Source organism: Pelobates fuscus, chromosome 9 (genome assembly GCF_036172605.1).
Source record: "Pelobates fuscus isolate aPelFus1 chromosome 9, aPelFus1.pri, whole genome shotgun sequence".
NCBI lineage: Eukaryota > Metazoa > Chordata > Amphibia > Anura > Pelobatidae > Pelobates > Pelobates fuscus.
In genome coordinates, this window is record NC_086325.1 from 52029753 (window position 1) to 52045743 (window position 15991).

The 15991-nt window shown below is 44.9% G+C and overlaps 1 protein-coding gene across 1 annotated transcript in view; it reads left to right on the top strand.

Moving 5' to 3' along the window:
- The window catches only part of RNF128 (ring finger protein 128), a 63681-nt gene that overhangs the window by 26791 nt on the left and 20899 nt on the right, over window positions 1–15991 (top strand). The window contains exon 3 of the mRNA XM_063431962.1: window positions 12223–12294. Within this exon, the coding sequence (XP_063288032.1) occupies window positions 12223–12294 (72 nt within the window). The remainder of the gene's footprint in view (window positions 1–12222; window positions 12295–15991) is intronic.

Here is a 15991-nt window from a genome sequence, read left to right on the forward strand (position 1 = left end):
ACCCCCCCTCCCCTCTTCTTACTCTCCCCCCCTCCCCTCTTCTTACTCTCCTCCCCCCTCCCCTCTTTTTACTCTCCCCTCCCCTCTTCTTACTCTCCCCCCTCCCCCCTCTTATTATCCCCCCTCCCCTCTTCTTACTCTCCACCCCCCCTCCCCTCTTCTTACTCTCCCCCCTCCCCTCTTCTTACTCTCCCCCTCCCCTCTTCTTACTCTCCCCCCTCCCCTCTTCTTACTCTCCCCCCCTCCCCTCTTCTTACTCTCCACCCCCCCTCCCCTCTTCTTACTCTCCCCCCCTCCCCTCTTCTTACTCTCCTCCCCCCCTCCCCTCTTCTTACTCTCCTCCCCCCCTCCCCTCTTTTTACTCTCCCCCCTCCCCTCTTTTTACTCTCCCCCTCCCCTCTTTTTACTCTCCCCCCTCCCCTCTTTTTTACTCTCCCCCCCTCCCCTCTTTTTTACTCTCCCCCCTCCCCTCTTTTTTACTCCCCCCCTCCCCTCTTTTTTTTACTCCCCCCCTCCCCTCTTTTTTTTACTCCCCCCCTCCCCTCTTTTTTTTACTCCCCCCCCTCCCCTCTTTTTTTTACTCCCCCCCTCCTCTTTTTACTCTCCCGCCCCCTCTTTTTACTCCCCCCCCCCTTTTTACTCTCCCCCCCCCCCCCTGTAGGTGGCCGAGCTGGTCTCCGGTCCGCGGTCCCGGCCGGAGTGATAGGAAGGTGCTCAGTGTGCACCTTCCTGTCAGTCCGGCCGGGTACAGGAAACAAACTCCTGTTCCGCGCGGAACAGGAGTTTCTGTTTCCTGTACCCGGCCGGACTGACAGGAAGTGCACACTCAGTGTGCACCTTCCCATCACTCCGGCCGGGACCGCGGACCGGAGTGCAGCTCGGCCACCTACAGGGGAGGGGAGGGAGGGAAAAGCAGCTGCAGCCGTCTGTGCGCTCTTTACAGAGCGCTCGGCGGCTGCAGCATTTAAAGGGCCGGCCCGCCGCGGCCGGTCCTAAAATAATTTCGGGCGGCCTGGGGGGCAATTGCCTCCCTGCCCCCCGGCCCAGCCCGCCCCTGCTGCTGATCCAGAAAAACCCCACCTCCCATTGCCCTCTGTAAATAATAACACCACACCATAGTTATGGGTAAGAGCAACGGCCACAGCTTTATTAAATTTTACAAACCTGGCAACCGTCATGTTCAATTTTCGCCGAGCCCGCTCAATCCCACGGGCCTGCGGCAATGCCCCCCAACAGGGGCGCGGAACCATTTTGGACCAAATAAGCGTGAGGTCTCGGAAGAGCGCCATGCATCTGACCAAATCCTGTTTTATCATGTAGAGGAGATCCACTGTCCTGACCCGACCCAAATCATTGCCTCCCGCGTGAACCACTAATGTAACAGGCCCAGAAACAAACCTCCGTAACTGAACACATTCTGTAAAAAACTGGCCCCAGGAGAGACCACGAACACCTCGCCATCGAACCCTGGCCACTTCAAAGGGAAAGCCTAAGTTCCTCCCGTAGGACCTTTCCTCAGCTCTGCATGTTGCCCAGTAAATATAGGAGTGACCCAGAATCCAGACAAAACGAGGGGAACCTGCGAGATAGAAAATTACAAAAGATGCGGCCGCATATATAACTTGAAGCGACCCGACTCCCACCTGCCCAACCGCTTAATCAAGGCCTCCGAGAATCCTAACATGCCTGCCTGAGTAGCGGCTCCAATCCGAAATGAGTGGGCCGAGTATCCTGAAACGTCCACACCGACCGCCAATAAAACCGCCTTAAGCCTAGCTGAGAACCGATACCGAGTTAACGGGGACCCATCAGCAAGTACCAATAAGGAGCCCGCCCAGCCCGGACGAACTGCTAAGTACGATTCCAACAATCGCACTGGGCAGAAGGGGCCACTGGCGGCACCAATTCGCACCCAGGCACCTCGGCCAGCATGGTCCGTTTTCGAACGACGAACCCGCAGATCCAGGGCCGAGGCCGACAGATGTACGTCCGACAACAACACAGGAGATAACGACCGTAAGTTAGGAGCCACCAGCTCCCCCACCCTGAATGCCCCAAAAAAACATAAGGAAAAGGCTACCCGAAAAAGTAACACCTCAAAGTCAGAAGCACATACCTTCGGGAGGTCATTCAACAAAAGCTCCAGCAGGTCCGCTGAGATCGGCCTCCGACGATCCTTACCCTTTCGAAGTCTCCAACCCTTCAATACTCGCTGTGGAAAGATCCCTCCAACCCAGAAGCCGAAAGCAAAAGGACAAGGCAGACATAGCACGCAACGAGGCTAGGAGAAGCAGAGTGGCCTTGAACCGGCCCTCCTCCAATAAAACTCCTTTAGTCCAGTCAGCCAAGGACAGCCAGCGAGACCATACCACCTGATAGGCCCGCCATGACCCCTGGGATAGCGAATCCGACGACAATCGTCTCTGGCCTCCAAAGCCAGGTCCCTTAAAGATGGAGGACAGTACCGACCCACTCGGTCTGCACCGGGGGCCGCCTCTCGAAACCGGTCCCACTGCAACCGAGAGAGAGTCAGCCACCACATTCAATACCCCAGGAACATGACACGCCTTAACCCATACATTGAAGCGTAAGCTTAACAGAACTAAGCGCCGGAGCAAGGCCAACACCGGAGGGGAGGCAGAAGTAGCCCACGTAATAACGTGAACCACGCTCATGTTGTCAGTATGAAAAATGACAACATGACCTCGCAAATCTCCACCCCAAAGTTCCAAGGACACCACAATCGGAAAGAGTTCCAAAAAGGTGAGGTTGCGCATGATATCCCTACCTTTCCAGCCCACAGGCCATGACTCCGCACACCACTGACCACGAAAGAAAGCTCCAAATCCCACGGAGCCGGAAGCGTCCGTAAAGAGATCCAACGATGCATTGGGTGCAGCCTCCCATAGCCAGCATGAGTGGCCATTGTGGGTGCCCAGAAAGGAACTCCAGACGCGTAAATCCTCCCGCATGCGGTTGTTTACCCTGATGAAATGGTGCGGTTCCTGAATACCAAACGTGGCCGACGACAGAATGCACGACCCATGGGCAGAGCCCAACACATAAAGGTCAGGTGACCCAAAAGGACCTGCATCTGTCGCAATTGAACCTTCTTCCTAGCTCCTTTGACCCGGTCCACTAATTGCAGAAGAACCGTGAGCTTATCCTCCGGCAACCGAAAAATCATATTAACGGTATCGATTTCGATACCGAGAAACGATAGCACAGTCACCGGGCCCACTGTCTTATTCTCGGCGACCGGAACCCCAAACTCCTTAGCTATAGCCCGAAAGAAATCCAGCAAGTCCACACATACTTGGGAGCCTGCAGGACCCACAAACAGGAAGTCATCCAAGTAGTGCGTAACTGAGTTCCAACCTGATTGCTGAACAGTAACCCATTCGAGAAAGGATGAAAACATCTCGAAGTAGGAGCAAGAAATCGCGCACCCCATGGGCAGGCACATGTCGTAATAACTACCACGAAAGTGTAGTACTGGGTGTACCGGTAACAACCAAAAAGCAGACTCAATGTCTGACTTGGCTAGCAGGGAACCTGCTCCAGCTGCCCGAACCAGTTCCAAAGCCCTATCAAAGGATGCGTATCGAACTTTCCGATGTCATCGTTCACAGATGCTCCAGCCGGGTAGGATCGTTGATGGATGGATCAATCAGAAGGAGCTGGGCACTTTTTTTGGGACTAAACCCAGCGGCAACACGCGGGGATTGTGAAAAGGAGGGAAGACAAAGGGGCCGGCCATCCGCCCCAGTTTAATCTCCCTATCCAATTTGTCCTGTAACCTATCCTCCATCCCGCGGACTGATTTCAAGTTTTCCGCAAAAAACAGGGGGTGTGCTCCTCCACACAGGGCCGGCCTTAGGGGTGTGCGAGCTGTGCGGCCGCACAGGGCGCCATGGAGCAGGGGGCGCCGTGCGGCCGCACAGCCGGCCGGGATTTAAAAAAAAAAAAAAAAAAATTTTTTTTTTTTCAAATTTGCAGCGGGGGCGGAGCTTACCGTCCGGCGGGGGCGGAGCTAAAAGCGCCGGAAAACTGCTGCAGGGGAAGCAGGAAGGAGTCCCTGCTTCCCCACCAAACAGTCACCAGGAGCTGCACTGCCTCCACAATGAACTCCACAGGGATTGTCAGGTGAGTGTGACTCTCTGCCTGTGTTAATTACTGTCTGTGTGTATGACTGTCTGCCTCTGTGTGTGTGTATGACTGCCACTGTGTGTCTGTGTGTATTACTGTCTACCTCTGTGTGTGTGTCTGTGTGTATTACTGTCTGCCTCTGTGTGTGTGATTGTGTGTATGACTGCTTCTGTGTGTATGACTGCTTCTGTGTGTATGACTGCTTCTGTGTGTATGGCTGTCTGCCTCTGTGTGTATGGCTGTCTGCCTCTGTGTGTATGGCTGTCTGCCTCTGTGTGTATGGCTGTCTGCCTCTGTGTGTATGGCTGTCTGCCTCTGTGTGTATGGCTGTCTGCCTCTGTGTGTATGGCTGTCTGCCTCTGTGTGTATGGCTGTCTGCCTCTGTGTGTATGGCTGTCTGCCTCTGTGTGTATGGCTGTGTGTCTGTGTGTATGGCTGTCTGCCTCTGTGTGTATGGCTGTGTGTGTGTCTGTGTGTATGGCTGTCTGCCTGTGTGTGTCTGTGTGTATGGCTGTCTGCCTGTGTGTGTCTGTGTGTATGGCTGTCTGCCTGTGTGTGTCTGTGTGTATGACTGTCTGCCTGTGTGTGTGTGTGAGACTGTCTTCCTGTGTGTGTGTGTATGGCCATCTGACTCTGTGTGTGTGTGTGTGTGTGTCACATACAACCAATACACGCATATCACACACTGTTAATACACCCATTACAAATATCACACATAACATACATCTCACACACCGTCATCACACCTACTATCACATACACAGACAACACAAACATTACAGCATACATGGATGACGGGGGGGGGGGGGGGCGCTGTGAAGATTTTTCGCACAGGGCGTCTAAATGCCTAAGGCCGGCCCTGCCTCCACAATGAGAGCATTCATGTCTGAAACGACAGGAACTGAACCATTTACACTGGCTTTCATTGAACAGCCAGCAGACTCCTCTCTTGTGGCCTGCCGGCGCGCCATTGTGCACGCCGGCAGGCCCGGGAAAGGGAGATGGTGATGGCCTACACGGCGTCATCAGAAGTAGCCATAGGCTACATGCTGAAATCCATATCCGGGCATGCTGCCATTTTTTGCCTAAATTGTTCGTCGTAGCGAAACAAACATTGACCCCCATAAATCTTATAAGCCCCCCAGATTAAATCCAGATACCCAAATAGAGAGCTAGCCTTCTCTGGAAAACGACGGACCAGAATACTGGAATAAATATTAAACCCCTGAAGCCAGTTACCGAACGTGCAAGGAATCTGCTTGGACTTGTCGGCCTCCTGCAGATCCCCCCCTACGGGGCCTGTCAACAGATTCCCTGTCAGGGGGAACCAATGACAAGAAGTCAACATGCTCACCATTACATATCCTGTCCTGCGTCTCCGCGGGGATATGGACTCCCAGGGGGGATATGATGCACCCAGGCAGACACGGTCTAAACCCCCCTTGAACCTCCCTAGCTACCTGCGCACTATTGCTCTGCGCCTGCGACCCCCAGACAACTTTTCTAAAACTACACGCAATAAACTCAAAACCTCCCTAGAGCTACCCTCATCCCCAGGCAACTCCCCACAGACGCTCGCGCAAGTCAACTCACCCCTGGAGAGTGGTACAGGCGGCTCCTGCACTGTAGGTATGACAGCTTCTTCCTCTGTCCAAGAGTCTGAATCAGACTCTCCCCGAGCAGCACTGATTCTCCTTGTACTCCTGCTGTCTATCATCTCTCCCTGGGCGTCTGGTACTCCTGCCTGTTTCAGGCAGAGTTGCAGGGCTTCTGACATCTCTTCCATGATGTCTGCCGCTCCTGCCGGCTTCCGGCAGAGTTGCTGGGCTCCTGAGGACAGGTCCGGGGTCTCCGACCCACCGGACAGGAAGGATAAAATATATAGAACTACTGCTAACCTAACACTAGATCTAAATTACTAGGCCCTACACTTTGCAGCACTAGCCACAAATCCCCTGGCTGTGACTGACACAGCCTGTATAAAAAAAATCAGATGTTAACTTTTTATCATCTGCACTGTAAATGTAACTTTAATCACACACAGGAGGCTACTGCAGTCTGTAGCAGGTTATTACCAGAGCAGGAGAACAAATTAAACAGAATGTGCAATACAGTATGAACATTAGATGTCTCTTACAGGAAGTGTTTAGGAAGGCTGTGTCTCACATTTAGGGAGGTATGACTAGAGCTGCATAAACAAAGTGATCTAACTCCTAAATGGCAGAGAATTGAACAGCGATACTGCAGGGTCATAATCTATAGACCAAAACGGTTTAATTACGCTAAAGTTGTTTTGGTGACTATAGTGTCCCTTTAATGTCTAAGAAAACACTATTTTTGGTCAGTGAAACACTTCCTATTCTAGTACTCTCTCGTCCTCCCAGAAAAATGAAAGTGGAAATAAAAACAAAATGAAAACTGCCTTCAGTTCCAGCGCTAAAGCAAAGTTTTCCCTGCAGACAGACTTTTCTCCACTTATGTCTACACCTCACTTTAGGGGAAAGGATGTCTGATATGACAGGCTGAATGAAGGGCATGGGAGGCACAGAGCAGGGGAGCATGCTTCCATAGGCAGTCTGTTCCAGCATGCAACAGAACTGACATTGGTAAGCTCTGAACTCTTGTTCTGGGCTGACTAATGATGATGTAGGTGGAGTTTCACCTCTTGTAGCACAACGGTTAATCACTGTATGTGCAGATTTTCATTGCACTATGATCATTTTAAATCACTGAAGTGGTCATGGTGTTTGGAGTAACACTTTAAATCTAGTCTAGTTACCTTTTCATTTGCCACCTCTGCCTTAGGTACTTTAATGCCCTCTCTGTTTCATCATTTCCACAATTGTTTCTCTGTGAAGTGCCTCTGAGTGATCCTAACAAATGTACAGTCCAAGACCCAAAACCTGAATTGGTGAGACCATTTTATAACGCCGGGAAAAGCTTTAACTGGGTGATTGCTTGATATTGTGTATCTATTAATGTCTCGGATGTGTATGAATAAGGATGTTTGTGTGCAGATGGGCAGTGAATGAAAAGGGCTGACTTGCAATAGGAAGAATTCATACCCCATCGGAAAACAATATTTTGAATAATTGAGGTACTCATAGGAATTTTAATGATTAAATAAGTTGCCTCCTGCAGCATATGCATTCTACATACTGCAAGGAAACTGACTTACCATTACAGAACCTGGTTATTACTGAATCACCCAGAAACCTTTTTGTTATGGCAGTGAAACCATATTTAGAATGTGTATTAGCGACTTTGTTTTTCTGCCCTCCAAATCTGTAAACTCAACTGCTAGGAAGTACTGCTTGACATTGTTTTGAATTCTTGTGACTCAGACCAAGATTAACTAAGCAGAATGTATTCAGATAAGAACTTTCACTTTGAGTTATTCACAAGGATTGCTGTTTGCATGCACCATGTAAAGGTGTGTCTAATTCCACCGATCTTTGCTCTGTGCTGCTAATAAATGTCTCTCTGGGCCATACTCTGCACCCTTTGTGGATACTTAAAGCGGCACTGTCATTGTTTGGGGACTTTGCAGAATTTGCAAAGACCCACTGACTGTGACATGGCGCCACTTGGGGGGGGGGGTCCTGTGGGAGGGCAGGGAAAGGTGAGTTCTACTTACCTGAACCTCTCTCGCACGCTCATGCATCTTCTTCCAGTGGGTCCTCTACAGCTCCTGATGTCACTGCTGTACTCTCGCACATGCATGAGCGTAGAGTATTGAGGACTATGGAGGATCCCTCGAGATCCACCATAGACCAAGCCACTTCCCTGCACCAGTGATGGCTCTCGGAATTGACACTGTAGCTCCACCCAGTGTCTAAAATTCTGGGGTAGAAAAATACATAAAAAGTAGTCCCTACTTTCTCTAGTGTTTTGAGTTAGGAATAGATGAAAAATGGGAGGGGAGGGACCATAAGAAAGAGGAAGCGATTGGGTGGGGGTGTAAGTATGGTACGACAGTGCCGCTTTAAAAGGACACAACTTTGCCCAAATAAAAATAATCATTATTTAGTAGTGATATACGAAGACACACTCTTTAAACACAATTGTTTTAGGGGCCTGAAGTGTCCCTTTAAGGTTGGCTTCTGAAGTAAGTGTCAAGGCCAGTAATACCTCCACAAATATCAAGATCTAACCTGAGGTTCCCCTTGATCATTAAGTAGTGTGGTTAGCCTTAACAAAAAATACACATATTTTCATAAATACACATATTTTCATAATTTCTGTAAAAATCGCTTTTATTTTTTAAAACAATATCTGTAGAACAAACATTTGAAGTAGATGGACATAGCTGAAATCGGTATGCCATAGTTGTGTGTGAGCTTAGAAAAAAAATTAATCATGGATATCATCTGGCATTTGTCTGTACTAAATGTTGGATCAGTTTCACTTCTCATTGTAATCGCATGGCAGATGAATACACATTTGTTTATCCATCAGACAGGTTAACCCAGTCTCTATCTCTTACCAGTCTAGACTTTATATTCGTATTTGTTTTTTATATTATTAAAGGCAGTTTTAAAAAGAGATACAAAATTGAGGGAGAAAAATGCAGTATTTTCTCAGAAATAATATGTGAGAATTTAGGCTGCTCTGGATCGGTGTGAATCCAAAATGCCCCCTGGGAATTGTTTGGTTCCTTGCACAATAATTTTGCTCCAGCCACATGATAGAGGTGCAGCAGTGGTGGTATGTAGAATCCCCCTTTAAATGTTCCTGATTTTTCCTTTTACGGAGGAATCCCATGTGGGTCTGTTAATTCCACGTTTGGCTTATTTCAGTCATGATATCTTGCTAGCACGATATTTTAGGATGAAGGATCCTTATTCTCCATGTCCTTCTGTTGTATAATGTGGAAAGGAACAATCTTTCTGTGGGATCCTAGTCTAACAGGTGAAAATAGACTGAAGTTTTACTGGTGTTCATGCATCTTAGAAAACTGATGGCCCCATGGTTACAGCTTCTTGTTTGGAGGAGGAAAAGGATGACCAGCAGTGATCCTCTAGGCCCGGTCTTTTACATCATCTTTATTACGTGTCATTTTTGCTTCATTACTTTTAGGGTGTTAGGGAAAAGTGCTTATGGCATGTGGCGTTTAAAGAGTCATTTGCATAGTTTTCACACCCCAGTGTCTTCTGTCGTCCACTCAGCCTCCTATGACTGGTTATCTGAAGTACAATGTGCATCACTCATTGCTGTCCCTTCTTCTACTGCAAGGCATTTCCTGTAAGAGGGGCGGTTAGTGGGCAGAGGGGAAGTGATCCCTTCCAGTTCCTTTCCAGCCTCACACACAGACACTGGAAGAGCTGGGATAGCACTGAGTTTATACCCTCTATAACTGTTCTTGCAGCTCTGATATCCAGTGTACGAAGTTGACTGGACGACCGGGGATTCTGGCCAAAGTTCCTGGGCCTTATCTCCCTACCAGCCCACGTAACCGTAACCTTCAAAAAGTGCTGAAAACCATTTTGTTTTTGTTTGTTTGTAAATCTATTTATGTATTTTCCCTTATGATAAAATTAGCTGCTTTTTTGTATGTTCAGTACAGGGTCCGTGCAATAATTTGTAAATACAATCCACCAGGTCACCTATTTTTCCCCTTTTTGTCTCTTAACCTGTTTCTCAACCCCCTGTGTTTCTTGCCCGCTCCCCCTCCCCCACTTGCGTCTCTCTCAATCTCTATAGTGTGGTTTCGTGGGCCAGGATACAGGAGTGTCTCTTTAACATCTGCCCCCGTTCTGGGTGGAAGCTGCTTGTTCCCTGCCCCCTCCAATCACAGTGAGTGGCTCCCTATCAGACTGGGTAGATGACAAAGAAGCTCCTCTACTGTGGTAAGTGAGCCACACTACAGGCAGGAGAGGGGAGCTCTATGCTTGTCTGTCACCTGGAAATTGTGCCACCTGTGTTGGTGTGCCCCAAGGCCTGTCCCCCTAATGGTTGTACCAGCCCTGGTTTAGTGATTTAATTGAGGCACTTTTAACAGTGCTGCATAATATTCTACTGATTCCATTGTTAATATATGTATATGTAGATTACAGGCCACTTTAAACTCAAACATATCCCCTGGACCCGACAGAGCAGGAGCGAATGAAGTCCAAGCTCTAGCTCTGGTTGGGTAATATGTGGCTTAGACGTTTTCGAAGAGATGCCTGTGTATCTGTTAATGACCTTGTAATACACCACTCATGGTGGTTTCTGGGGAATACACGGTTACTGTATTGTTCAATGAATGGCTAGTTTGTGAATATTATCTTATTAAGAAATTAATTTTGGGTACTCATTTGGCATAAAACTGGTGTGTACATGTATATTTTTACACCTGTATAGGTATAATATATATTGCCCTTGCATATTGTAATCTATACATGGTTTATTTGCTAGACTGTGAATAATTGCAAATTAAAAAACAAATTGCTAATTTAGGTTCAAAATTGTTCAGCTCTGACTATAGTTTAGTTATGTTTCAAGATTAAATTATTTAGCTTCAATTTTGCAATCTGGAATAACCCTTGCTTTTTTTTTTTTGCTTTTTTTAAAAAAGGGTTTTTCTGAAAAATAAAAACAAAAATAAAAGATTTTTCACACATTTGTCTCTGTATTGTTGAATTAGAAGGTATTTGTTACATGGAAAATATACTTTAAAACAAAAAAAAAACCCTTTTTATATTGTATTTGATTATAGCTGTTTAGTAAGATTTGAGATGAGTACAGTACAATTGATTGCTGGGTAAAGAATAACACAAGTATTCACGTGTATTGGTAATAATACATTTGACGTCACCATGAATTTTATTAATAAACTTGTTTTGAATTTGATGCCAGGTGAAACGCGATAAATACGAGAAATAAATTAACGTTCTTTTGCTTTTATGTAGACTCATTGACTCATCAGTTGCTGATGACTCCAAAACTCAATAGACCTCCAAGATTTTGTTTACTTTTTTTGACATTATCTCTTAAGCAATATTTAATGTGCAGGCTGGAGACAGCCCTGCCTCTAATTACTGTACTTTAACCCGTTCACACATAATGCATCCAAGTATTGGTAGTGCGGCCTTTACACACTGATTAGTTCAGTATTCTATAGTTAATAACAATCTATTTTAATTATTTACATATATACGCTCTCTGTCCAGCTGGTGACTGGCACAAATCTGATTTTCCTTGTTTTACAATTTATTTCCAAGTTTTCTTAATTGACCAAAAAACATCTTGGCATCAGTTGTAAGCCAGTGTATAAATGAATATGTATATAGTACAATTAGGAGGCTGAACATACAGACCTGTATTGGTCCTAAGGGAGACTGAAGACCTATGGAGAGCCTCTTAATCCATTATGATACCATTGTACATAGTCAGTCTACCCTAGCAAGAAGAAAACTTGTTCAGCTATAGCACTCAGGGCCGCCATCAGTGGGGTGACAACCATGACGGTTGTCACGGGCCTGGGGGCCCCGGACTGCTCTGGCATTCCTGGGCCCCACTTTCTTTCTCTGCACACATAGATAGCGAATATCACTATCTATGTGTGCAGCCGTGGGCCCCCGGCTCCCTGTTACCGCAGATGGGGCCCAGGCAGCACACAGCACTTTTTGGTAGGTTTGTGATTTGGGTGCATATCTGCTCGGAGTTTAATTCGACCAATCACCCAACCGATAATGCAATCAGCCCAAATTTGTACAAGGTGCAATTTGGACCGAAACGTAGACAAGTAACAAAAACAATGACAACACTGTAGAGGACAACACCATAAAGAAATATGCATAACCGTGAATTGTTGGTCATTCAACTATATTGGTAATTGGTCCCATGACCCTAACCGCATGTGGCATTGTGCCCTCTTTATCTATTCTGCTGAATACGTGTTGCATTCAGATAGAACTGAAGTGAAATCGGAATCTTATTTTCTAATTCATGTGGCTTTATTAAACAGGTTTATTATCAGACGTTTTTCATGTGGGCGGGGGGGGGGGGGGTGTGGACTTTTCTGTTCATATCAAACATGCTTATTTCAACATACTGGATCTTCTAATATTTGCAATGTTTTTCTTGTAGAGAAAGTTAAAAGACGAAGCTAACAATGCAATCAATCAACTTCAGTTGCGTACAATCAAGCAAGGCGATAAGGTAACCTAGATATGTGGCTGTTATATGGCTTGATGTTGTATAACCAACAGAGTTTGAAATGTAAAGCCTATTGGTTGTGTTTTTTTTTATTTTTTATTTTATGTATTTTTTTATTTTTTTTATTAAACAAATGTGTAGACTATGTAAGCAGAATCTTTTTACCAACCTTACAAATGTTTATCTATGTGAAAGATGTTCATTGCAATGTGTCTCACCGTACAATTGTGTATGGTGTCACCTTGGTTACATAGTGGTAATACTATGAACTCTCCTAGTATGTAGTGGTGATACCCTTCTTACAAAGACCTTTTTAAATAATTTTAGGTATGGTTTTTCTCCCTAACTCTTAGTACTTGATGGAAGCGTTGGTAATATGTCTGTACGTCCCATCATAGCCCCTAGAAGTCAATCAGAGGGTGTACGTGGCCAGCAGGCTATAGTAAAAATAATGATGGAGAGAGACAAAGTCGCTCAAAATGTGTGTGAAAATAAAAAATATATATACCAGACGTGTGTAATTTTTATACTCCCCTAAGCAGTGTGCTACTGAGATTAAGTTCTTCAGGTAGGCCGAATAAGCTAGACTTATTGGAACCCAATAGAGTCTGCTAGCACACTTGGAGCACCATGGAAAGTACCCACAGTCCCTTGGGAGTATTCAAAATCCAATTCCAAAGGCTTCACAGAGTAGTACAAAAAGGAAAGTTTTTTTTATACTGGATCAGGAGAACGAAATCATACACAATGTTTTTGCATCAAGCCTGAATCATGTATATATGTGTATATGATTAAGATTTGACGCCATTGATGTTGGATATGATTTTTCCTCCTAATCCTCAATAAAACTCCTTCCTGTGTTTACTACTCTGCAAAGCCTTTGGGATTTAGATAATGTGTAGCATTGGGAGCTCTATTTTGGGTATATAAGATTGGTATTCACTTCTTCCTCTGCTATACTTTTTTTTTTTTTTTTTTATATAAACGCAACCGCAAGGAATATACTTCCTCCCTCCCCCCCCCCCCCCCATGATTTAAATGGCTACCTGTGGCTACATCTACCTGTTTAAGTATCTTTGTAGTCTACCCAGCTCTTTTTGTATTGTATAGGTGTCTTTCTGTTGTGCCCAGTATTATATCTTTATTTATTTTTTTTCTCTGCTCTGTTTGTGGCCTGGTTGTCTCTGTATTTTATAGACCTCTTTTGTTGTTTTATTGTAGGAGTAGATACAGATGTATATGGCGGGTTTTGAATAGGAATCATTCAGATTTGTGATTAGTCTATGTACACAGACACGAAGTGAAGGAACATTTTGTTTTGCCGTTGTATGAGAAATTAGCAAACTGGCCAGACTGGATTTGCAAAATAAAGCAAAATGTTAAGTCTAAATCTACTAGATCAGGAAAGCAAGACTAGGGTTTTTTAAGGAGGGGAGATTTTGAAAGAGAAAGACCAGTTGGCAATACAGGAGTACTTTGTTGAGTAACAAACTGTGCAACAACCCGCCAGGTTTTTAAAACAAATTTCACAAGAACTATATTTGTGCTACTTGTGAATATGCATAAAATAGAGGAGAGAGAACATCACTGCGTAAATGTAACTGCTGAAGAATACCAAAAAATAAAGAAACTGATTAAAATGTTGCCTTTGGGTACCAAGTGCATTTTTCATTACTAGTAAGGGAGTCCTTGTTTTTTGGTATCTTTCGTAAGTGCAGGATGTGACGGACGGGCCCCCGAGGGTAATTTCGTGACATTTTTGGCTCCCTATGTTATGTACAGAATAGACGTTACATTGACAGCTTGTCACTCTGGGGAAGACAGTTTGTTTCAGTACACTTTTTTCTTAGTTTCATGGTTGATAAACCATTTTTTTTTTTTTTTTGTCTTGTTTTGGGGAGCAGGCACCCACCCTTACTCTGCAGCACATTCTGTTGGCCGTGCTTGGTTATTGTTCTACCTAAAAGTACAGGTGATTATTCTGTAACAGCCTCCTGTAAATGGGAGCATTGTGACCTACTTTAAAACCCCCGTTGCACGTAAAGTAAAATCTGATCCTCTGTTGCCATAAGCAACGTGAATCGGATCGTTTTCCTGATGAATTGGCAATTATAGATTCTTGACTAAAGCTGCACACGCACAATGTAAATCTGCAAGTTTGGCTGTATCCTGGAAAAGTGTTATGTAGCATATTAACCTTTTGTTTGCCAATGACAAACAATCCATTGCACTTGTTTTTCTGACTCAAGAGGTTTATCAAATGGGAAATGTGTCAAAGTATGCACTATGCTGGGGTAGTTGAAACACATTTTGTTGATTGGCTTTGACGTGCAGGGTTGCTTTTAAAGGCAACTGTTACTTTTCTGGTAGTTTAGACCTTTTAATAAAACCTTTTCAAATGCCCTATTCATTTTTTTTTAATTTTATATATATATATATATATATATATATATATATATATATATATATATATATATATATATATATATATAAATTATTATTTGTTTTTTTTTGTTTTTTTACGGGATGCTCTATTTGGCAAATGGTATCATGATTTAGTTCAGATTAGGCAAAGTCAGAGGAAACCATGCAAATGAATAGGAAATAGCCTTGTGATTTCTCTATGCTGTAAAGAATAGAACTAGGATTGAGGCCCCAATTGCAGGATAAAGAGGTGTAGATGTAATTAATTTTTATTTTTCACCTCTCACAAACACCTATTGTAAAATTTAGGGATGCGTGCAAAAGAGAAAAAAAATAGTGGACCAGTAACTGCAGTACTTTTTGGTTTGGATCAACTTTATGTCCAGTGCAGAAAGGGTGACCACTGGTGTTATATTGCTACTGACGGCACAAGAAGGCAAACTGCAATGTAATGCTAAGGTGAAACCATCCACACACCGTTTAATATAAATACATCCCATAAATGGACTTTTGTAAAAATCAATGGTATCAGCTAAACTGTTGCTCTAGAACTAATTTTCTGTAACAAACCTCTTCATACCCTCTCTGAAATGAACTTTATATTTAGAAAAAAAAACTATTCTTGCATGGTTACTCACCAAATTGAGATTATCGAGAATGCAATTTTCTATTTTTATTTTTTTCCTGAATACCTGATTTTGCTTAGTCTGCAAAATAAATAAATTAAAGGATCACTATAGTGCCAGGAAAACATATACTCGTTTTCCTGGCAGTATAGTGCCCTGATGGTGCCCCCACCCTCAGGGTCCCCCTCCCGCCGGGCTCTAGGGGGTGGAAGGGGTTAAACTTGCCTCTTTCTCCAGCGCCGGGCGCGGAGCTCTCCTCCTCCTCTCCTCCCTCTTCTTCCGTCACCGGCTGAATGCGCATGCGCGGCAAGAGCCCCGCGCGCATTCAGCCAGTCTCATAGGAAAGCATTATCAATGCTTTCCTATGGACGCTGGCATCTTCTCACTGTGAAAATCAATCAAAAGTCAATGAGACAGCCACTAGAGGCTGGATTAACCCTCAGTGTAAACATAGCAGTTTATCTGAAACTGCTATGTTCTCATAAAAAAGGGTTAATCCTAGCTGGACCAGGCAACCAGACCACTTCATTAAGCTGAAGTGGTCTGGGTGCCTATAGTGGTCCTTTAACAAACAAAAAAAACCTCAGCATTCTACATCTTGTTTTCACTGCCCCACCTCCTGTGTACTAAAGTTTCCCTCCACGTAATTA